Raw genomic sequence first — 23,417 nt, forward strand, 5'->3', positions numbered from 1 at the left:
TCCTGAATATGAAAGAGACAGAAAATGTTGAAAATGACTCTCTTGGCAGAAGAGTATTATCATCTCTGCCTTAATAGATCTTAACTTTGTTGTTTATAACCTTTAATGCCCACAATAAAATGATAGAACAGAGAAACTTTTGAAGAGAAAAATTCCAAATTTATTGTCTAGCTTCTTTTCATTTCAACATTAAAAAACACTACTCTTTATTGTTGATTAAATATTTGTTTGTTCCTTGGCTCCAGCTAACATTGAGAAGCTGAAGTTGAGAAGCATGCAGTTTTCACTGTCTGCATGTTAATGACCCCACCACAGTGGGCTCATTCCCTCGAAGATGATAAAGGTTGTCACTTTGTAAGGGCCAGAGAACCTATTGGTTTGGGATTTTATTCCTAGTCATTGATTTCTTATTTATGTTAATTTCCTTATTTATTCCTTATGTTTATTTTAGTTAACATCAAACATTTTCATTTTATGTCTTGTTTTTCTTTTGTTTATAAAATCTGCAGGCAGTGATTCCTTGGATAGCAATTGATAATCAGGGAGAAATGATAGCTTGAGAGTACTGAATTACAGGGTGCTAGGATAAAAGTTGTTTCTATTGAAGCCTCATTAGAAATCTTTAATACACCTGTTTTCAGTCAAATCTGTGTGATGCTCTGCCAACTGCCCCAGTCTCTTTGTATTTTATTTTATTTTCTTTGAATTCTATTGTATCCCATGTAATCTAAACCAATAGTATTACTAAGTCTTAAAATAATTCAGTTGCAGTTTGTCTTAGGGGTTCCCTTGTGGTTCAGCTGGTAAAGAATCCACTTGCAATGCAAGAGACCCTGATTCAATTCCTGGGCCAGGCAGATCTGCTGGAGAAAGGATAGGCTACCCACTCCAGTATTCTTGGGCTTCCCTTGTGGCTCAGCTGATAAAGAATCTACCTGCAATGCAGGAGACCTGGGTTCGATCCCTGAGTTGGGAAGAACATGGTGGAGAGTTCTGAGTGGTCCACTGGAGAAGGGAATGGCAAACCACTTCAGTATTCTTGCCTTGAGAACCCCATGAACAGTATGAAAAAGCAAGAATATATGACCCTGAAAGATGAACTCCCCAGGTCAGTAGGTGCCCAATATGTTACTGGAGATCAGTGGAGAAATAACTCCAGAAAGAATGAAGAGACGGAGCCAAAGCAGAAACAACACCCAGTTGTGGATGTGACTTGTGATAGAAGCAAGGCCTCATGCTGTAAAGAACAATATTGCATAGGAACCTGGAATGTTAGGTCCATGAATCAAGGCAAATTGGAAGTGGTCAAACAGGAGATGGAAAGAGTGAACATCAACATTTCAGAAATCAGTGAACTAAAATGGACTGGAATGGATGAATTTAATCAGTGATCAGTGCAATGAAATAGAGGAGAACAATCGAATGGGAAAGACTAGAGATCTCTTCAAGAAAATTAGAGATACCAAGGGAACATTTCATGCAAAGATGGGCACAATAAAGGACAGAAATTATATGTACCTAACAGAAGCAGATGATATTAAGAAAAGGTGCAAGAATACACAGAAGAACTATACAAGAAAGATGTTCATAACCCAGATAACCATGATGGTGTGATCACTTACCTAGAGTCAGACATCCTGGAATGTGAAGTCAAGTGAGCCTTAGGAAGCATCACTATGAACAAAGCTAGTGGAGGTGATGGAATTTCAGTTGAGCTATTTCAAATCCTAAAAGATGATGCTGTGAAAGTGTTCCACTCAATATGCCAGCAAATTTGGAAAACTCAGCAGTGGCCACAGAACTGGAAAAGGCCAGTTTTCATTCCAATCCCAAAGAAGGGTAATGCCAAAGAATGCTCAAACTATCCCACAATTACACTAATCTCACATGCTAGCAATGTAATGCTCGAAATTCTCCAAGCCAGGCTTCAACAGTACATGAACCATGAACTTCAGATGTTCAAGAGGGATTTAGAAAAGGCAGAGAAACCAGAGATCAAATTGCCAACATCTGTTGGATCATAGAAAAAGCAAGGAATTACAGAAAAACATCTATTTCTGCTTTATTGATTATGCCAAAGCCTTTGACTATGTAGAGCAAAACAAACGGTGGAAAATTCTTCAAGAGATGCTAATATGAGACCACCTTACCTGCCTCCTGAGAAATCTGTATGCAGGTCAAGAAGTAACAGAACCAGACATGGACATAGTTCCAAACTGGTAAAGGAGTATGTCAAGGCTGTATATTGTCACCTTGCTTATTTAACTTATATTCAGTGTACATCATCTGAAGTGCTGGGCTGGAAGAAGCACAAGCTGGAATCAAGCCGGGAGAAATATCAATAACCTCAGATATGCAGATGACACCACCCTTATGGCAGAAAGAGAAGAGAAACTAAAAAGCCTCTTGATGAAAGTGAAAGAGGAGAGTGAAAAAGCTGACTTAAAACTCAACATTCAAAAGACTAAAATCATGGGATCCAGTCCCATCACTCCATGGCAAATAAATGAATAAACAATGGAAACAGTGACAGAATCTATTTTCTTGGGCTCCAAAATCATTGCAGATGGTGGCTGCAGCCATGAAGTTGAAAAGACGTTTACTCCTTGGAAGCAAAGCTATGACCAACCTGGACACCATATTAAAAAGCAGAGACCTTGCTTTGCTGACAAAGTTCCTTCTAGTCAAAGCTATGGTTTTTCCATTAGTCATGTATGGATGTGAGAGTTGGACTATAAAGAAAGCTGAACACCAAAGAATTGATGCTTTTAAACTGTGGTGTTGGAGAAGACTCTTGATAGTCCCTTGGACTGCAAGGAGAGAAACCAGTCAATTCTAAAGGAAATCAGTCCTGAATATTCATTGGAAGAACAGATGCTGAAGCTGAAACTCCAATACTTTGGCCACCTGATGCAAAGGGCTGACTCATTGGAAAAGACCCTGATGCTGAGAAAGATTGAGGGCAGGAAGAGAGGGGATGACAGAGGATGAGATGGTTGGATGGCATCACTGACTCAATGCACATGAGTCTGAGCAAGCTCTGGGAGTTGGTGATGGACAGGGAAGCCTGGCGTGCTGCAGTCCATGGGGTCACATAAGTTGGACATGACTGAGCAACTGAAATGAACTGACTGAATTTGTCTTAAGGGAGTTGTTCACAGTGTAGATTTTGCAGGAAAATAAAAGGTAGGATTCATAGCTAAATGAATGAAAACAACTGAGGAACAAAGGGGTGTGTTGATTTTAAAAGAACCTTCTGATAGTGTCTGGTGATGGTGGTTTAGTTGCTAAGTTGTGTCCGACTCTTGCAACCCCATGGACTGTAGCCCGCCAGGCTCCTCCGTCCGTGGGGTTTTCCAGGCCAGAACACTGAAGTGGATTGCCATCTCCTTCTCCAGGGGCTCTTCCTGACCCAGGAATTGAACCCCGATCTCCTGCATCGCAGGCAGATTTTTTACCAACTGAGCTATGAGAGAAGCGTACTGGTGGTGTCTGGCTCATTATAACTTAGAGATGTGAGTTCTATTTCTACAGCTCCGATTTGGAAAGCTATACATAATAGAATTAACAATCTATGATGTGGATAGTCTATTTTCCCTCTCCCTCTCCCCAGCTCTCTTTCTCTGTTTCATGTGTCTTTCTGTCCATCCATCCATCAATCCATCCATCCATCATCTGCATGTGTTTCTTGTCTTAACTAGAGAGAGAGAATTGTTCATATTTTAGAACTGAGCTGATCTCGTGATGGAAAGTACTGACTATGATTTGGAATGCATGATTTGTAGATTACAGTCTGTGCATATATCCCATAGCCTTCCATGACAATGCCATTCAAATGCTTCTCAAATTTAAAAGTACTCAAATGGTAGACTTTTACTTTACCCTGATACAGGGCAGGAAAGTATTGAAAAAGCAAAAGGCCTCAGTGCTCCAGTGAACTCCACCTTCTTTTGTAGGTAGTGAGCTGCTTAAACCAGAGATTTTGGGAAGATGTCTTGCAGTCATTTTGTGTTCCCTCATGAAGACTCAGGGGGTTTTGTCTTGAGGCTGTCAATGGATCTGTTATAATTTAGCTGACAATGACACATCCCAGAGGCTCCTTCCCTCCTGGCCTCAGGCCAGCAGACTATGCAGAATGCTGTCCTGTGATTCGCAAAACTAAACTGCTCTAGTCACCTCCCACTGCCCAGGCCTGGAAGGGCACCATAATGAGGCAATGGGAGGGATATAGTTAGAAAAGTTGTTGAAAAGAAGCTTCTGTTGTAACTTTCCTACTGCAGCAGGAAGCTAAAACGAGGATAAGATACTCAATTAACAGACCCTACATTTGTGAGAAATGAATTGGAAAGTCCCTGGCCTTGTATTTAGGGTGAAGCGTGGTATTTTAGGGAGCTGCAGTTATTTCAGGTGGGGAAAAGGCTGCAGCCATGGAATCCTAGAAAGAGGTCATTTATCTGCTGCCAAGCAACTCAGTTGAACAAGTTTGAAATACTGGTCAAGAGAAATGTTGAAAGAGTAGGTATTTTGGCACTTCTGTACCCTTGGAAGTGAAGCACTGAGCTATCTTAGGAGCCAAATGATGTCCTTTCATTTTGCAAAACATCAATTATTTTACAGTAAATTTGTGCTGAAATCAAAAGTGGCTTCTGTTCTTTTACATGAGTGTGATTATCTATAAATCATTTGAATAGATGATTCACATTACAGAATATGTCCTGGGTGTAAAGTCCCATAGCTGCCTCTTCTGCAGGAACAGAGGTCTAACCAGACATGCAAAGAGATGAAAGGAACTGCTTGGCCTGACTTCCACATTCCTTTCTCTCTACTTGGGGGAAAACATCAGTATATGAAGTGGTATTTGAATAACTTAGAGTGTTCGTAAGAGCAGAATAACTGGGAACAGACTTTGAAGCCATGAGGCAGATGAATCACTTTCTGCCTCCTCTGGGTCCCACACCAGCTATTCTGAGCCTCTGTCAGAGCACGTATTGTGTTGTGCTATTTGTCTCTCTCCCCCTCTAGTCTGTGAGCCTCTTGTGGAGAGTGATTTTTTTTTTTTTTATCACATTTATCTTTGCATCCCTAGACCATAGCAGAGTTGATTGCGTACCACAAGTGTCTAGTCAATGGTGAAGGGAGAGGAGGGACTGCTGTTATTGTTTTGGGGAAAAGAAGGCAATAGAATGATGGATTTGGATAAAGTACACAGGAAAGTGTTTTTTAGTGTAGAGACAAAATGTGCTTTCCTTCTCATAATTCTAGTCAAGGGAAGCAGTTCAATTTGGCAGAATTCAGTGAAAAAAATATGAGTGTATGTTATGTGATGATTGCATATACAAGCATGAAATGTTTTTTAGCCTCAAGGTTCATAGAGTTCAGAATGGCAGTGTCAGTGAGACACAGATCATTGCAGTATAATTTGGCAAATATGCACTTGGGGCCTTCAGAAGACACGGAAGGTGGAAGGGAGAGGCCTGGGTCCAAGTTGGCAGTGAAGGTGGGGCTAGAAATGGTGAGAGAATCAGGAAACTCTTCCAGGAGGAGATGACATTTCAACTGTTTTGAAACAGGAGTAGTCAAGTAAAGAAGGAAGAAAATGGATATATAGGGAAGAGGAAAAGAAAAGAAAAAAGAAAAAAACAGAACACAAGGACACAGAGGTGGGAAACAGCATGGAGTGCATGGGGAACCACAAGCAGCTCAGTATAACAAACGAGTGAAATATGATGTATGGAGGGATAGGCAGGTAGTGGTGATGACAAGAAAGCATATTACAAGGTACCTGAAATGGTGCAGGTAAAACTCTGAAAGAGTTTTCAGAGTAGTGGTGGGAAACATGCAAAGAGAGGATAGAATTGTGAAATTTTTGCCAGGTGCATGGCAGAGTACAACCACTGATTGAGCGTGGGTGACCAGGAGTGGGAGAGGCTCAGGATTTTGGCTGCTGTGGCTGGGTGGATGGTGGTGCCATTAACTGAGAGGAAGAGGATGCAAGGAGAACATATTTGGGAGTGAAGAAAGGAAAAAGGTTGAGTTCATACATGGATATGTTGTATTTGAGATGCTTGTGGATCTTCCAAGTAGAGTCATCTGGCATGCTTTCAAATGCATAAATTTGAAAGCTCAGAGAGCTCGGGGTATGAGAAAGGATCATACTGTATATACAACTTTAATCTTGCTCTTTTCATTTAACATTATAGCAGGGGAATTTTCTCATGTAATTAAAATCTCTTGTGAAAATCTATTTTTAACTGCATAGTACGTCATGAGGTTTCTCATATTTTCTTTAGCTATTCCATTATTATTGCACATCTAAATTGTTTCCAAATTTTTGTAATTGTAATTAGCATTGCTGAGAATGTTTTGAATATAAAGTGCTTTCCATATTTCATGTTATTTCTGAATTACTATGTCAAAATATATAATACCATTATAGATTTTGGTACTTTACTATCAAATTCCTTTCCAAAGACTTATATCAGTTTGAAACTGATAAGCAATATATGTGTTGCATATTTTATCATATATACCATATCAAATATTTTTTTTTTAAAAACCTTAAATTAGCTCATTTGTAAGCAAGACAAGCAAAAACCTTGAGATTTTAATTTTCATCTCTTCATTAAATACTGAGGTTGAATATTTTCCACATTTTGATACATTTTTATTTCCAATTTACACTGGTTATTAATTAAAATACTCATGTTTTTCTTATGGATTTATACTTTTATTTTAAAAATATATTTTGTTAAGCAGTTGCTGAATATTCAACACTATGTTCAACATTATAAAAAGGGCAAAAGGAATGATAGTGATTTACTCTCAACTTTTAGAATTTTTATTTTATAAACATATAACTTTCAGTGCAGAAAAGACATTAAAATGTACTTTATTCAACCCCCATTTGAGGGAGGAAAACTAAACCTATAAAGCAATTAGTGAAAGAAATGAAAGATAGTATATTATTTTGTGGTGCAATGAAGGCCTTATTGTTAGTATTCAGAGAAAGCAGAAAATTACATGACATGGTGCTGCAGGGCAAATTGTCAATAGAAGGAAAAACTTTTGCTGGATTTTGAAGACTAGAAGGATTTAGAAAGGTTGGTGAATTGAAGAATACTGAGGATGTATATGTAGGGATATCAGATAGAAATCCACGTGGCTCAGGTGTTAGAGCGATTAGACCGTTCAGATGAGGGTTTATGGTTCACTTTGTGAAGACAGTATGGGACAAGGTCAGATTAAAGATGTGAATTACACATCACCTGGCTCCTCTGGTTCAAACACCTCTGGGTCCATGCAGAGGTAACTGAAGGGGCCCAGCCTCCAGAGCAGGAGTTATGACCTCCTAATACAGGCCATCCTTGTGTTGTAAGTAAATTGTTCTGACTCCAGCAAGAACCAAATTGTTGAGCTTTGCTGGGCATGCTGAGAGGGGCCAGTGGGTTGGCGTATAGAGTGGGTTTTAAGAGAACCCCAGCACAAGGCAGATTCCTCAGCTGGGCAGAACCCTGGACAACAGTGCAGAGGCCTCGGCCTAACTTCTACCTTGTCCAAGGAGGTACCTCTGTGACCTTAGGCAGATCAAGTTCACTCTTATACCTCAGTTTCCTCATTACACTGTGAACTCTTTCTAGATTTCAGGTTCTACAGCTTCTAGCAGGCACTCAGATAACAGACAACCTTCACAGGCTACCCTAGAAAAAAAGGAGGTATAAATAAGAAACCACTATGATAATGTTTAAATCTGAACCAAGAAGGTATCCTTTGTCTTAATTCACAACTTTGGAAAGTAGAAGTTTACCTTCTTCCTTTGTCTCTACTACAGACTTAGCAGAGGGACGCTGAGGCAGATGTCTAATTTACCCACCATATGTGTGGGAAGTGCCAATTAGCAGGCACTTGTGAGCTATGGCGACAACTCTCACTGTCATGAAAGACCTGATTTTTATACCCTCATGTGCTTCTTTTCTTTTGACTGTTTTAGCATTTAGTTCTTGCATTGCTGCCTCCTGATTTCTTGCCTGTACATATTTTGGTGCATGATCTTTGATACATTGAGTTTGTTTTTATTGCAGTTCATTTGGTCTTTTGTAGTGATATAACTTTTTATATTTGTGCCATTTCTAGTATTTTCCTTTTAGATTAGAATCTAATAAAGAAAAGAGAGCACCTATCCTGGTTTCACTTTCATGTCTACTTTCTGCTGCCTTACACAAATCTATCTTGATGAGGTGGAGAAGACATCAAATTGGAGACACAGATTCCTTGATCATTCATAGGCAACTGCACCCTCATAATCCTTTCTCCCTGAATCTGGAAAGTTTGGTGGACATCTGAGAAATTAGTACACTGCCTAGCACATATGAGATGCTCAATAAATACATATTTTAAATTAATGCATTTCAGCGGCTTTATAATTCAGCAATCAAAACATATTTACTATTATGCAGAAGAAAAAAAATGTTAGTTCCAAGGGAGGTAAATGAAGAATGAAAAAATTCCTCTGAAACATATAAAATACTTTTAATATCCTCTCTAATATTTGCAAATAGTTAGAACCCCTTTCCACTCATATATAGAATGCATTGGCACATTTGTTTTTTAAATGAATAGAATTAATTGACATTTGCAGGGAACTTTATAGTTTCTAGAAAACTTTCTCAGATATTATCAAATTCACCCCAGACCACCCTGTAAGGTGGGTTATGGAAATACTGTTATCTTTACAGAGAAGCTAATAGCTGGTAGAAGAAAAAAGGTAAGGGATTTTCCTAACACTGTCCAGCTCATGTGTATGAAACTGATACAAGTGGAATCTATTTCTTCTAAAACCCAGGTGAGACGGCTCACAGATGAGGTGTTTCCACTCTGTAAATTCTCAGTCTCCAGGAAAGAACTTGTCTTAACTCCCTTTCCTTGCATCAAAGCAGCAAAATTTATCCTGGTGCTCCAGCTCAGATTCTGTCTCTGAATGTGCCAACACCCTCTATCTGACTTAGCTACTCTCTTCATTTTTATTTCCTAAAGTGTGTTTTCTGCTGGAGCTGACTCTTCCTTCTCCCTAATTAACGTTTATGTGAAAATTCCTCTAGTGATGAAATCGCCTGTGTGTCTCCCCCAACCTGGTTGGCGTTTTCCTGCACTTGGAGAGAGAAAGTATTTCTGCTGCCTCACTGCATTATCTTTGCTGAAGGAGGAATTTGTAGGAGCTAAGATAACTGCCTTGCTGAGAGGAGATTTTTTTTAATCAAACATTCTTTGGTTTAGGCTCAGCTTGATGCTTGCAGAGGTTACTACTTATTGAAAATTAAAATACGTTGCTTCATTTGAGTCATTTTTTTTTAGATTCTACATCTAAGTGGTATCACATATTTACAAAAGAGAAATAGACCCATAGACATAGAAAACAAACTTACGGCTATTAAAGGGGAAAGCAGGGAGAGAGGGATAAATTAAGAGTTTGGGATTAACAGATACACACTATTATATATAAAATAGATAAACAACAGGAGCCTAATTATAGCACAAGGAACTATATTCAGTATCTTGTAGTAGCCTATAATGGAAAAAAATCTAAAAAAGAACAGATACATCTCTATCTACCTATCTGTCTGTATTATAACAGAATCACTTTGCTGTATACCTGATTTTATTTATTTTTTTTTTTTATTTTAATATAACATTGTAAATCAACTATAAAGAAAGTAGACATGTTAGTGACTCAGTTGTGTCTGACTGTTTGTGACCCCACGGACTGCCAGGTTCCTCTGTCCATGGAATTCTCCAGGCAAGAATACTTGAGAGGATTGCCATTCCCTTCTCCAAGGGATCTTCCCTGCCCAGGGATCGAACCCAGGTCTCCTGCATCACAGGCAGATTCTTTTCATCTGAGCCAATCAACTATGTGCTGTGTGCTCAGCTGTGTCCGACTCTTTGCGACCCCATGGACTGTAGTCCACCAGGCTCCTCTGTCCATGGGATTCTCCAGGCAAGAATACTGGAGTGGGTTGCCATTTCCTTCTCCAAATCAACTATACTTCAATTTTTTAAAAAATGCATTGATCCATGATTTTGGCAGCAAAGCAAGATATTAGGATACACAAATAATTGGACTTTGAAGTTGGACAAATCAGGTTGGAATCCTGGTTCTGCTGCTATTTCCTTGGCAACCTACTTCTTGAAGCTGATTTTTTCATCTTCTTTGTGATGGGGATAATAACAATACCTACCTCAAGAGTTGTTGGAAGGATTAAATTAAATGATAGATGTTTTTCTTCTGCTGAGATGAGATGGCAGAAAAGTGCCATCCTCTTCATAGACTGTAGATCAGATTTGTGTGGAACAGCTTTCCTGTCCCCTCAGCTACATCCTCCTCCCTGCCCCACCCTAGGAGTCACTTTGCCCGCAGGAGGTTGGCCAATGAGTTGTAGGCAGCAGCTTTTTCTGTCCTCTGGCTTCCTTGCATTTGGCTGGTGGGGAGTCCCAGCAGGAGATCGGAGGGATAGAGGAGAGTGTAATCAAGTTTATTCCCTCATCTCTTGCCCTTCAGAGTCACCTGAGGCTAGCTATGTCCCAGACAATAACCTTCCTTCTCAAGGCAGCCCACTCTATGCCAGGTTATTGTCTGGGAATACTGACCCATCCCTCTCCTTGTCCCTTTAGCCTGGGGTGGTAAAAACTCCATTACAGCTAGCTCCAGCTACTTCACCATCCTTTATGGATTTCTCTGTCCTACTCACATCTTTTAAAACAGTCTCTTTACATAACCCTCCTTAAATGATCCTAATATGAGTGTGTTCTGGGACCTGAACTGGTATGTTTTTCATTACTGCTTAATTGAAAGTATATTTGCCTAAGACTCTTTTATTTGAAGGATTTTAGACTTTTAAGGGAAAAAATGTTGTGGTTGCTTGCTATTTGATATTAAGAGGAAAAAAGGTAGTAATGATGGATGATGATGGTGGTGGTGGTGGTGATAGCCTAGCATTGTCTCCTAGGCACTACTTTATACCCACTAGTTCATTTAAACTCAAACACAAATGAACATTATTATAGCCCTTTTTCAGATTTGAAAAAAGCTCAGAGAGGTCAAGTAACTTACCTCAAGCTGCACAGAATTCCACTGGAGGGGTGAAATTCTAACCTATCTATTTGGTTTCACGGTTCATACTCTTTAACAAGGCCATATTGTCTCCTTAGGTATACAGACTGAGGAAGGTCATCGGATCTACTGTCAGTATTCAATTAAATCCTTTTGCCTATTCAGATTTCTACAAGTTCTAAATTCCTAAAGGAAAGTAGTTCTTAATGATGGTCTTTAAATATGTAAGGCAAATTTGCTAAAAACCTGATTAATTCAGCAAGGCTTATCAGATCAAATCCTTTTTTAAAAATTTGACTGATTAGTTAATTTAAAATCACTGAGTCACTAGTCCACTGGGGCAACTATTCCATGGTTACCTTTAAGGGTATTCATTAAATACTGAATGAATAATTAAATATTTTGAATGAGTTTTTCTCTGATATAGTGCGTAAGCTTCCCAAAGAATTTAACTGATTTTTTCCCTCCCTATGTATGAAATATTTAGTTCGCAGTTTATATTATTTATCTTCACTTCTTAGATTGATCTAGGTGAATAACATAATTTCACATTTTCTGAAAACTCAGGAAATGTTTAGCATTATGACTAATCAATGAAAGCGACTAAATTCCCAGAGGTATGGTAGCTGAGAACTTAGCATTTGTGGGTCCGTTCCACCTTCTAACCCCAACTCCCTTAAAAAAAATCCGTTCATATTCAAAGTGAACATATTTATTCGAACAACTCACATTTGATTGTACATCTTTTTTTCCTCTCTCTAATCTCAGGCAAGCATTTTAATCAACCCCAGAAAAAGACTTTTTTCCTTGGTGCCTTTTGGGTCCCCAAGTTGTATCTAGGTATATTCTGAGCAATAATAAATGCTATTTCTCTGATTCTGGCTCCAATGTACTGTTGTGGGGTCTCTTGCCTCCTTAAAAACATCGCCCTTTTATTTTCATAAATCTTGAGGTGTGACTCACATGTGTCCAAACAAATCTTTGAGCCTTGAGAGGGTGTTACTGCACCTTACCAAGTGAAGAAACCTGTCCACTGGTGTGGGGTTGGCTGGGTTCTCCGGCTGCTGCAAGCTGGCCTCCTCCCAGAGGCCCACATAGACTGTGTACCCTGGAGTCCTCTCTCCTTTAGTTTTATATGTTTTTTTTTTTTTTAAGTACATAGTTTTTTGTTTTGATTATTTTTTGAATGTATAGTTCACACTACACTGCACTTCGATATTTTTCAGTCATTTGAGCAAAACAAACTCCTTCAGCCCTTGCTCACTGTTAAACTCTTTTCATTCACCCTCAGACATAAGTCTTCTGAGAAGCTTAGAACAAATCTAAGTGATAGAACTACATGCTGCGGTTAGAATCAGTCTATACCTACAATGTCAGAGTTCTTGTGGTTTGGTCAGGACTGTCTGCTTCATCCTCTTTTGCTTAGGGGAGCTTCTTTCCCAAAAGGCACTTCAGCCCACATGCCAATATACCCCATGAGCCTCTAAGCTATGTCCAGATAGAGCTGAATGTCAGAAATGAAACACAGTGCGTTTAACTATTCTCTTTGCTCTTTCTTCAAAGCTCAAAACACAGATTCATCTTCTTAGTGGAAGTGAAGAGTAGGCAATGTGGCTATCACGTCTTTCATGTGGCAACTGCTGTGGAATATTCTTAAGATAATAGTTGCTGCTTGACTAGGTAAACAATTTCTCTCAAGCATTTCTTGGAACCTCTTTGAACTGAATGGGTAGGGAGGTCACTAATTCACTGAAGAGCCACTGGGATGTCTTCCACGTACTGTAGATTATTGCCAGTGAAACAAGAGGCCATGATGCCGTGGTCAGAGGGCTTTCAGATGTGGGTTAAGATTCCAGCAGTGAACAAAGCTACTTTAGCGATCCCGAGGCGGAAAATTGAGAAGTCCCTAGCTGTACCAGCCAGAATCAGGATATACGCAAGTCAGCATGCATCTTCATTTCATATGTGTAACTTTAGGTTGTGACTACCATACCTATTTTTTTTTTCAGCCACTAGAAATGTAGACTTAAATATTTAATGAAAAACAGATGGTGCCTGAAATCTCTAACTTACATTTAACAAAAGCTGTTTTGGAAATGTTGCTTGTGTGTACTTTTACAGCTTAGACACGGCACCGTTTTAGCCTGTTTTGATGAATAATTGAAGAATTACTGTCCCACTCTAAGACAGCATTTCAAAGTGCATGTGTTAATCATATACTTGATTAAACATTTCCTTGCCTTTCTCTTCAGAATGCCAATTGGGTTTTGAGTGGATAATTGTTGCAGTGAGAGCAGTGACATTGGAAACAACTATTGCCTGTTTGAATTACTTAAAGCACCACCATGAAAAGAAATACCTGTGATTTGCTTTCCCGGAGCAAAAGTGTAAGTACCTTTTGTTTTCATTTATTTTCTAAAACTGTGTACCCACAACTTTTTACTGTTTTCTTTTGGATTTTAATACTGTGCTTTCATGATCAGACTCGTGAGAAACTCTTGGTTGACTTTCAGTTCTCTAATTGTACACAGCTTATTAACAAATGAAGACTTGTTTGTCTCAGTGGCCTGGTTGACATTTGATGGGAATTCTCTTTCAGCCAGTTTACATGCCTTACCATTCATTTGTATATGCCCACTGGCAAGATATCGGACACCCTGATTTTTAGACGCATGCATAAAATATAAAAAGTTGAAACTGAAGAAATTTATGTCTTGAGTAGCAAACTTCCCAGACAAGTCCAAAAGGGTAAATTGAACTTACATTACAGGGTACTTCAATCAATCACGTTCTGCAAGTTCACGTACTTGATGAAAAATGTGAACACTTAATCAGTGGGTCATCACTTCTGAGTTTTCTACCCTGGAGTATGTCTCTAATCTCTTTTCTCCTTTAATTTTTTGTTTTATTTTTGATAGAGATTGTCTTATTCACTTAGTGTTCTTAAGGTACCAAATTTGTGATAATTTTTAAATTTCTACTAATTTATGAAAGAAAGCATGAACAAACAGAGCAACTCAAAGAAAGCTACACAAGGCAAGAATGAAAGTAGACTGTTGATTTCCTTTAGAACTCTAAGAACATGTCCCTTTGTTCATCTACCCAAGGGGGAAAAAGGCATCCAAACAGATGTAGTTATGACGTAGGAACATTCGTTTGAAGGCATCAGAAAAACCACAAATGCAAACACATTTCTCTAGTACAGAATGCTTTTGTGTTATAACCAGAGATTCTTGGTGATGGCCCAAGGCCATCGTTAATTCTTTCTGTAGAATTAATTACCATCCAGCTTTTAAGGGTGAGTGATGCAGGAGTAATGGGGAAGGAAGTATAGTGCCCAGTAGGGTTTTTAAAAACAAGTGAGGATGTATCCCAAAGTGTGCCTGTTCTTGGACTGAGTAGTAACTTTGTTTAATAACCAACAAAGGAAATTCAACAAACTCTGAGGGAATGTCCAGATTCCTTTTTTTATTTTGGTGTTCAGATGTATGGATTATTATGTAAAATCAAGGGCCATGGCATGGAGCCTGGAATTCCTTCTATTATCACACAGTTTCTCATTGTGATAGAAGGTGACCTGCATACAAATTACCAAACTGCAAAAACATCTTCCTGTTACTGAGTTTTTCTTAAGTTAAATTTGAAAGCAATCATTCACATAATACTTCTTTCTTTTATTAAATTTCAGAGACATGCCATATGAAGAAAATGTATAGAGGCAAAAGAGAATATTATGGATAATTTAAAACTTATTGTTAAACATTTCCCTGTTCTTGGAGAAAAATATTCTAAAAGAAAATGATTAATTGAACTGTGACTTTAAGGAACTCTGAGTACTTAATGATGCTAGGAGATTTCCTATTTATATTTGCTTAATGCAGAAATTTTCATCTTGGTGGAAAGGCTCATGCTTCCAAGATTAAGAGAATCTGAGTTGCCTACATTTGTCCAAATGTGAACAGTAGAGCTCTCATTTCACTGCTTCTTAGCTTCTTGAGAATCCACTGGCATAAAGAAAGTGCTTCCACTTAATTAAATGACTCTGAGCAAGAGACTGCTGTTTATCAGAGAAAAGAGCCAGGCTCTCTGCCTAGTGAAAACTTGTCACTTTAGAGTTTTTAAAGTTTAGTTTGCACTAGCTAAAGAATGTCATCCCCTCTCCTTAAGTCTTTGCCGTAACAGGGTTCAAAATTGTACACTTAGCTATTTCCCATTTTTGGTGAGGAAGGTTTAAATAATTAATTTGATTTTGGATCTGAGAATATTTTTCTTTGGCATTATGACATTTGAAAATAAAAGGGAATGTTGTAAGTGTTGAAAACGGCCTCTGCTCCTCCCTGCATGTCTCTGTGTATCTTGTATCTGTCATTGTGAAAACCTAAGGCACACGAAATGGGAGGGGAAAAAAGACCATCTTTATTTATGACAGTCACCTGATTTGTTCTTGAGTACTTAAAGCAGTGTTCATATTTTTCTCCTCTCTTTGAAGACCTGGTACAGTGTCCTTTTAATGATGAGGGCTCTGAATTCTTCCTTTATTTGGAAGGGATGCATGAAAAATGTTAAATATAAGCAAACCATTTTTACTTTAAGTGACATTTTGCTAGTTTGGGAGGATAATTTATAGTAGTAGTAGGTACAAAAGGGAGGAACTGGACATTGGACAGTGCAAAAGTGAGACATGATCCCACTGGCTATGACAAGGAGAAGATTCTCCTACAAGTTTTGTGGTATGAGGGACTTATCTCTTTTTAAAGTTTTCAAGCCATCTCCTATTGGACTGGCATTTTATTTTTGCAAATATAATTAAAGTTCTTATATGACTGCTTTGAGTTTTATGCCTCTTCGGGTGCTTAAGGCCACATTTTCCCCAGGTTTTGGTTCTTTGTCCATACATCAAGGGCATAGCTCAGATTTCTCTCTGTGTCGTTAACCTCAGGAAGTGCCTTTGTCATCTGTTGAATCTGGGGACAATTCTTGCTGTTCTGACTTTTGCTTTAATGGGACTGAACAAGTGACACTTACACGGTAATTACAGAATTTTACATTTTACTGTAAAACCATCCTATCTCAAAATAATGATTGGAAAAGTGATTGGTGAATTATTACTCTCCTATAAGTTTCATAGCAGGAAAATGCCATGTAGAAAAAGTTTTAATTTTTACTTACTATTCTGAATCATAATAGATCAATGAATGTCTCTATTTAAAACTTGCCTTCTCCAGCCTCAAATATGTTTACATGATGCCTTTTAATTTACCTGGAGCAGCATTTAGTTGTAGACATCTAGGATTTTTCCCCCCTGCTACCTGCAAAGTATAGCAATTTAGGACAGACAGAGAATAGTCAACATAGTTCAGTTCAGTTCAGTCACTCAGTCGTGTCCAACTCTTTGCAACCCCATGAACCACAGCATGCCAGGCCTCCCTGTCCATCACGAACTCCCAGAGTTTACCCAAACTCATGTCCATTGAGTCGGTGATGCCATCCAACCATCTCATCCTCTGTCGTCCCCTTCTCCTCCTGCCCTCAATCTTTCCCAGCATCAGGGTCTTTTCCAATGGGTCAGCCCTTCGCATGAGGTGGCCAAAGTACTGGAGTTTCAGCTTTAACATCAGTCCTTCCAATGAACACCCAGGACTGATCTCCGTTAGGATGGACTAGTTGGATCTCCTTGCAGTCCAAGGGACTCTCAAGAGTCTTCTCCAACACCACAGTTCAAAAGCATCAGTTCTTTGGTGCTCAGTTTTCTTTATGGTCCAACTCTCACATCCATACATGACTACTGGAAAAACTATAGCCTTGACTAGACGGACCTTTGTTGGCAGAGTAATGTCTCTGCTTTTAAATATGCCGTCTAGGTTGGTCATAACTTTCCTTCCAAGGAGTAAGCGTCTTTTAATTTCATGGCTGCAATCACCATCTGCAGTGATTTTGGAGCCTCAAAAAATAAAGTCAGCCACTGTTTCCACTGTTTCCTCGTCTATTTGCCATAAAGTGATGGGACCAGATGCCATGAACTTAGTTTTAAAATATGTTAGAAAATTTTATGAAGATGCTTATAGTAACAACTCTGTTTTTAATTAAATAGTTTAATTTGCTACAGTAGTCAAGACTCTACCCCACCCCTTTAGTGACCTGAGTTAACTCTATTGACTCTTTTTAATCCATTTGTTCCAAAAGGAAAGGAGTCATTTACAGTGACCCCAGCATCAGATCTGTGATTCAAGTTTTCCTTGACATTTCTCCAATGAAGTATTAATACAGTATGACTCTCCTAATGTTAAAAATTTAACACGTGAAGCTTGTAGTTCTGTTGAAAATCATCTTTAAAGTAGTAGATTTGCTAGTCTTCATGTTCAGAATAATAATCATTGTTTTCGAGTGTTAGGTTCCGACATTTTCCAATATGAATATACTTTCACTGATCTAGCTTTTTATTGTCTCTCGAGTATAAGGGAGCTAATGTGATAAAGTACAGCAATCTCTCCAAAGTGGGCTTTAAAAGGAATATAGAAGTATTTATATTTATACTTACTTTTTAATGTCATCTGTTTTCAAAATCAGTATAGTTTAGAACTCACTGGTGTGGTGAAAAGAAAATAGTTGTTGAGTTCAGTGATGTGGAATCAATCCCCTCTGATGCTTAAAGATCTGATAATTAGTAGATTACTTAATTTTTTTGAGCCTTAGTGTCTGTATCTGTAAGGTAGAAAAAATATCATACTGAGGTGAAAACATCTATCACATAATAGTTGTTTGATAAATTCTATCTTGAGGTTTGCAGATGCTTTCTTGTAGCTATAGGGTAGAGTGATAGTGTCTGGTCCAGAAATGGATCAAATGGAAATGCCTGGAAATGAATCCAGTTCCTCTCACTAAACGGGTTCAAGTATAGCTTCCAAGACCTATATATAGTCAATACCTATATCATGTTAAAGATTCAGGCATAAAATGGGTGTTTAAACTAGGTGATAGTTCTATTTCCTATCAGTTATGTGGTCATGTTGTACCCATTCATAAACTGAATTGAAAATCAGTTCCCCACATGTAAATCCATGGCTGATTCTTGTCAATGTATGGCAACAACCACTACAATATTGTAAAGTAATTAGCCTCCAACTAATAAAAATAAATGAAAAAAAAGAAAGAAAAGAAAATCAGTTCCCAGGTAAATATAAAATCAAAGAATTGGGGCAAAGAGTATATTATCAGCTTAGGCTGCCATCACAAAATACTGTGGACTAGGTGGCTTAAACAAGAGAATTTTATTTCTCACAATTCTGGAGGCTGAAGTCTAGGATCAAGGAGTTGGTTAATTTGGTTCCTAGTGAGAGATCTCTTCCTGGCCTTCTCACTGTGTCCGTGTATGAGAGGAAGAGGGAGCAAGCTCTCTGGTGTCTCTTCTTATAAGGGTCCTAATCCTATCATTAGGACCCCACCTCATGACCTTGTCTAATCCTAATTACTCCCAAAGGCCACACCTCCAATATCATTACATTGGAATTTAGGATTTCAACGTATGAAATTTGGAGGGCACAGCGTTTAGTCCATAGTAGTGAGTTTGATTTATTATTTATTTGTTTATTTTTTATTTTTAAAGGATGATCCCAATAAGTCACTGTTATATTTACGCCCAAAGATTGGCAACCAATTTTCTAGAGACCACATATTCTCTCAACTAGACAACACTGAAAATTATGCAATTAACATGTTTCTCTTCATTTCCTGTTTTCTAGATTTTATGTTGTGTGTACTCCGTGATGATTTCTGAGGTTCTAATCAGTAATTCATAGATCTTAGGGGATAATTTTAATTTTACTCAAAAATATATTTCCTCCCTTTACTATTTTCATTTTGTTTATTTTGTATTTTTTGTTCTTAATATCCAATCCAGTAATGTAAATCTCCAAAGTTCCTTGTCCTTCCAGTGGGCTTACCATTTGAGCTAACATTTTAGAGGTTTGTAAATTTCAGACCTGATTATCTGAGCCGCCCAGTTCTATTAATGCCTCTGCCATTATACTCACCAGGAGTAAGAAGTAAAGATACAGATGAGGGGAGAGGCACATAGAAATTCCTATAGTGATAGTGTATTTTTAAGTTAGGGATTATTTTTTTTTTTAGTCTAAAATATATTTCCTTATAATATCTCTGTCGGCATTCTCTGAACTTATGAATTTTTATAAATCTTTTCATCTAGAGAATGAACTGGATATATTTTAATTTCTCCTCATTAAGCAACTCTCTTATGTATTAAATTATAATGTATCTTGTAGTAATTCCCATTAAATGCTCAATTTCCTAGTATCCTGCATCATTTTCTTCCTACCAGTTTGGAGAGATTCACAATGTCTTATGCATAATTGGATTGATTGGTTTCTTGATGAAACTGTCTTCTGACTTAGGATTCTTTTGGACGCTCCACACTTGGATAAAATTGTCACTCACCAGATATCTGTCTTTTAATTGATGTTCCTTATTTTTTTTTTAATAGAATTGTTGTGTTTGTTCAAAACTGAAAACAAATCCTGTGCTGCTGTTTGGAGGGCACAGAGTATTCAAGAAATACTTAGCATTCTGAATTTAAAGCCCTTAGAAATGGGCTTCCCAGTTTGGATACCAGGAGCCAGGAGCCCACTTGGTGAAATATGCCCAGAGGCTTCCTAGATCATTTCTTTCTCTTGTCACAAAAGACTTCAAATGTCCAAAATTTGTAAATCAAAGTTATCTTTTACTTAAAAAATAATTTTTTCCAGTTGTGCTTTTGCACTGCTGAATTTTGGGAGGCAGCTGCTCTTTTAATGGCCCAAACTGAGAAATATACCATTTCATTCCATTGGTGCCTACTTGAAGAGGGGAGACTGAAAAGAAATTTAGAAAGGATGATATATTTGTTAGGGCACTTCAGAGATATCTACATTTATTGTTCCTCACAATTACTCTGTAAGACTGATTGTTCTGGGGGTTTTATGGTTAAAGTAAAAAATAATGGATCTTTTTCCAGACTGGTCTCCTTTCTCTGCTATATCCCTCACCACCTAAGCTATGAGACTGACAGAATTGTAGCAGCTTAGAATCGTGATGAAGTTAAATATATGGAAGCTGGATTTTTCTCTATGGTCTCTCTTTAAGTCCAAAGGTCAGAGGAGATACTATTGCTAAAGATGCTCTGAAAAATGCAAAGTACAAAGCCAAACCAAAATAATCTTCTTTTTTTTGTGTCTTTATTAGCAATAAACTGAAATGAGACCTTGTAGTTTCAGAGGTCCTATTTCTTTGGTTATTAATCTTGCCTTCCTGCTTATGTTCTTCCTGTACGAAATTCAAAAAATCTTTTTTGAATGCTACTGTGTGTTAGAAACTGTGCTTGCTAGCCTCTGGGTATCTAACGGTCAGTAAGATACATATGATCTCTACTCTTATAGAGCATATTTGACAACTGAATTTATAACTTTTGTAATTTTCTTTTTATTATTTCATCTCCCCACCTGACTTTGACCAGCCATGCCTGTCCCACTTTAATCCTTAATTCTGCTCAGGGATGCTGAAGTTATGTCTCTCTTACATTCCTGTGCACTTGTCCTTTGCATCCTGGGTATCCTCTTTGGCAGGATATTTTAAACTGTGAATAATGTGCCATGATTGTCAATTACACTCATTGTTGCAGAAACATAGATTATTTCGAGTGGTTAAAAAGAATTTTTTTCGGGTAATCAACAATAGCACAAGAATAGCCAATTCTAAGTGAATGTGAGTATGGAGAATAGGTCTGAAAGAATAGGGGATGATCAGCCACCATTTGCTGCTAAATCAATAGCATGACAATTTTAGTGGCCAGAGTCAATCATTACATTGTTGCCTTGGAATAAATCTCCACTTTTTTTTTTTTCCTGATAATATGATGTGTTTGCTATTTCATTTTTGGGCAATTGCAAGTTAAAATTGAATTCTGAATGATTATATCCAAGAAATAATTGCATATATTATACTTCACAATGTAAACATCAAAGATACATAAAAATGGATAGAAGTTTTGTTGAGTTGATGATGAATATTAAAGAATGACTCCTACAGATAGTATTGCTCTATAACAAAGTGAAATTGTGAAGAAAAGTGTGATAATTTGGTGACATTTTCTATTAGTAGTTTATCATTCCAGAAAAAAAAAATGTTTACTTATGAAGGCCACCTAGTTTTAACTAAAAGCAGTTTTCTATTTTTTAAATTAAATATCATTTTGGATTATTAAAATGGCCATCTATAAGGAAGGGTTTTGAAGGTTAAAAAACAATTTCAGTTAAAATGATCACTGTGTTTACATAGTTTTCCAAGGTCTGTGCTTCCAAAGGCAGCCCAAGGATGAGCCATAAGTTCCTGAGTTACAATCTTGGTTTTGCCACTTTGTGTCCTGGTGGGAGAAGAAGGTCAAGAAAACCATAAATCATTAGATTATTATCAAATGCTCTCACTATCTACTATGATTTCTTGAGAGTAAAATAAGAAAACAGTATTGAAAGCACATTGCAAAATAAAAATGAACAAAAAGCCAAAACAACAAAGCAAAAAACACCCCCAAATTGTGTTGTGTGATCCTCAGTTGTATCACATGCTTCTGTACCAAGTCTTTTAAGCCTTAGGCATTTTTTTTAAATAGAATTGATCCATTATAAACGGCTTAACAAAAATCCTTTACTTTTATTGTTAGAAAAAGTTATTCTTGATGGTTCAAATGGTCCCCTAAGTTGTGGATATTGTCAAGGCCAAGAATGATGAATGGTTATGTAGTTAGAGCCCTGATCTTGTTTCTGAGTTCCTCCTATTGCCTACATTAGTCATATACCACACACATGGAATTTGGGGGTCCAGCCTCATTATTAGTACAGGAATTGGAAATAAGATACTTAGCTTAAAACTGTCTTAGTATCATAACTGTCATCCTCCCAAATCCTTTACCATTATGGCAGTCTGGATTTCTGTGTTGGTGTTAGTGCTTCTATACTCATGATTTGGCCATGTGTATAGCCCTTGGCCTCCTGAATTTAAGTGAGTCAACAGTATTTATTAAGTCCTCACCAAATATTTGACTGTACTACAGTGGTCATACCCCACAGAACTGTACACCAAATGATACACCGGAGGGTCAGAGAATTAACATTCTAGGTTGGGATTTAAGCTCTTCAGAGAATCTGGCTCACTGAACATTAAAAACAAAATGTATAACAACTACTAAAAACAAACAATAATACCACAGTACTATGACAAAAATAATCTTTTCTACAAATTCATTTAAAACAAAAACAAGTTTTACAGGTCTTCATCTCTGCCTTGTACTTTAAAATATTAAATGCCCAACTTATGTTTTTCTAGAAGAGGCCATTACACAGTGATAATTTACCATCAGGGCTGCCTTTCAATAGAAGATGAATCATATCAAGAGAGACCTAGATGTTGCTCAGAAATGATAGTCTCTGAAGGGATATTTGAAGGCAAACAAGGATGTTGAGCAAACAATGAGAAATCTTCAGTATGTATGCATATGAAGACATAAAAGATTCTCTTTTTTTGGAATTGCTCATGCAGGGATTCAGAAAATCTATTTCCTCACCCAAAATGAATGAAGTAATTGGCAAAGTAGTCAGAGAAGAGCATCTCCTCCAGTGGGTAGTGTTGTTGTCTATTTAGAAAACATCTGTATGTTCTGGCTTTCCAAAACAAGGCTGAAAACCTTTTAAGGTGAGAAGGAAAAATAAAAAACACCCCCCTTTAAAAATGGAGGAGTTAGATATCGACAAAGGTGTCTTAGAATAGATATAAGTGAAAATATTTCTGATAGAGTTTTCTTATGACCAAGTGTTTTCTGAGGAGATTATGAGATGGTCTTCCATCAATATGAAAGTTCTGATCAAATTTTTGTGGTTTTTTAGATATATTGTTTGCATAAGCAAGGTCAGTTCTCAGCCAAGAGTATACTCATTCCACTAAAAATATTCAAGTGTACTGAATTATCAGTGAGTCCAAACAAGCACCAAACCCCTATTACTTCTATTACTCCTAGAAGAGTAACTTTAGAACATAGAGGAATTATGAGGTGAACTATCCATCTTCTAGTTTAAGCTCAGAGATGTAGAAAGTTGCAAAGAATGCCATTCCCATCCTTCCAATAAGTAAAAATCCAGACACACTGCACATTCATGAGAGAATGTGAATCCGTCAGAGAACTGAAGTTGTAAAACAGCCAACCAACCCTGAATCTGGCAAGAGGCAGACACACCCATCAAGAAAGAGAAAGACAATGCTTATAAAGCTGTAA

The 23,417-nt window shown here is 37.7% G+C and overlaps 1 protein-coding gene across 1 annotated transcript in view; it reads left to right on the forward strand.

Moving 5' to 3' along the window:
• PDE4D (phosphodiesterase 4D) overlaps positions 1-23,417 on the forward strand; it is a 1,564,543-nt gene that overhangs the window by 313,129 nt on the left and 1,227,997 nt on the right. The window contains exon 4 of the mRNA XM_043488571.1: positions 13,357-13,491. Coding sequence (XP_043344506.1) covers positions 13,450-13,491 — 42 coding nt within the window. The 5' untranslated portion in view covers positions 13,357-13,449. The remainder of the gene's footprint in view (positions 1-13,356; positions 13,492-23,417) is intronic.

Source organism: Cervus canadensis, chromosome 16, assembly GCF_019320065.1.
Source record: "Cervus canadensis isolate Bull #8, Minnesota chromosome 16, ASM1932006v1, whole genome shotgun sequence".
NCBI classification, from domain to species: domain Eukaryota; kingdom Metazoa; phylum Chordata; class Mammalia; order Artiodactyla; family Cervidae; genus Cervus; species Cervus canadensis.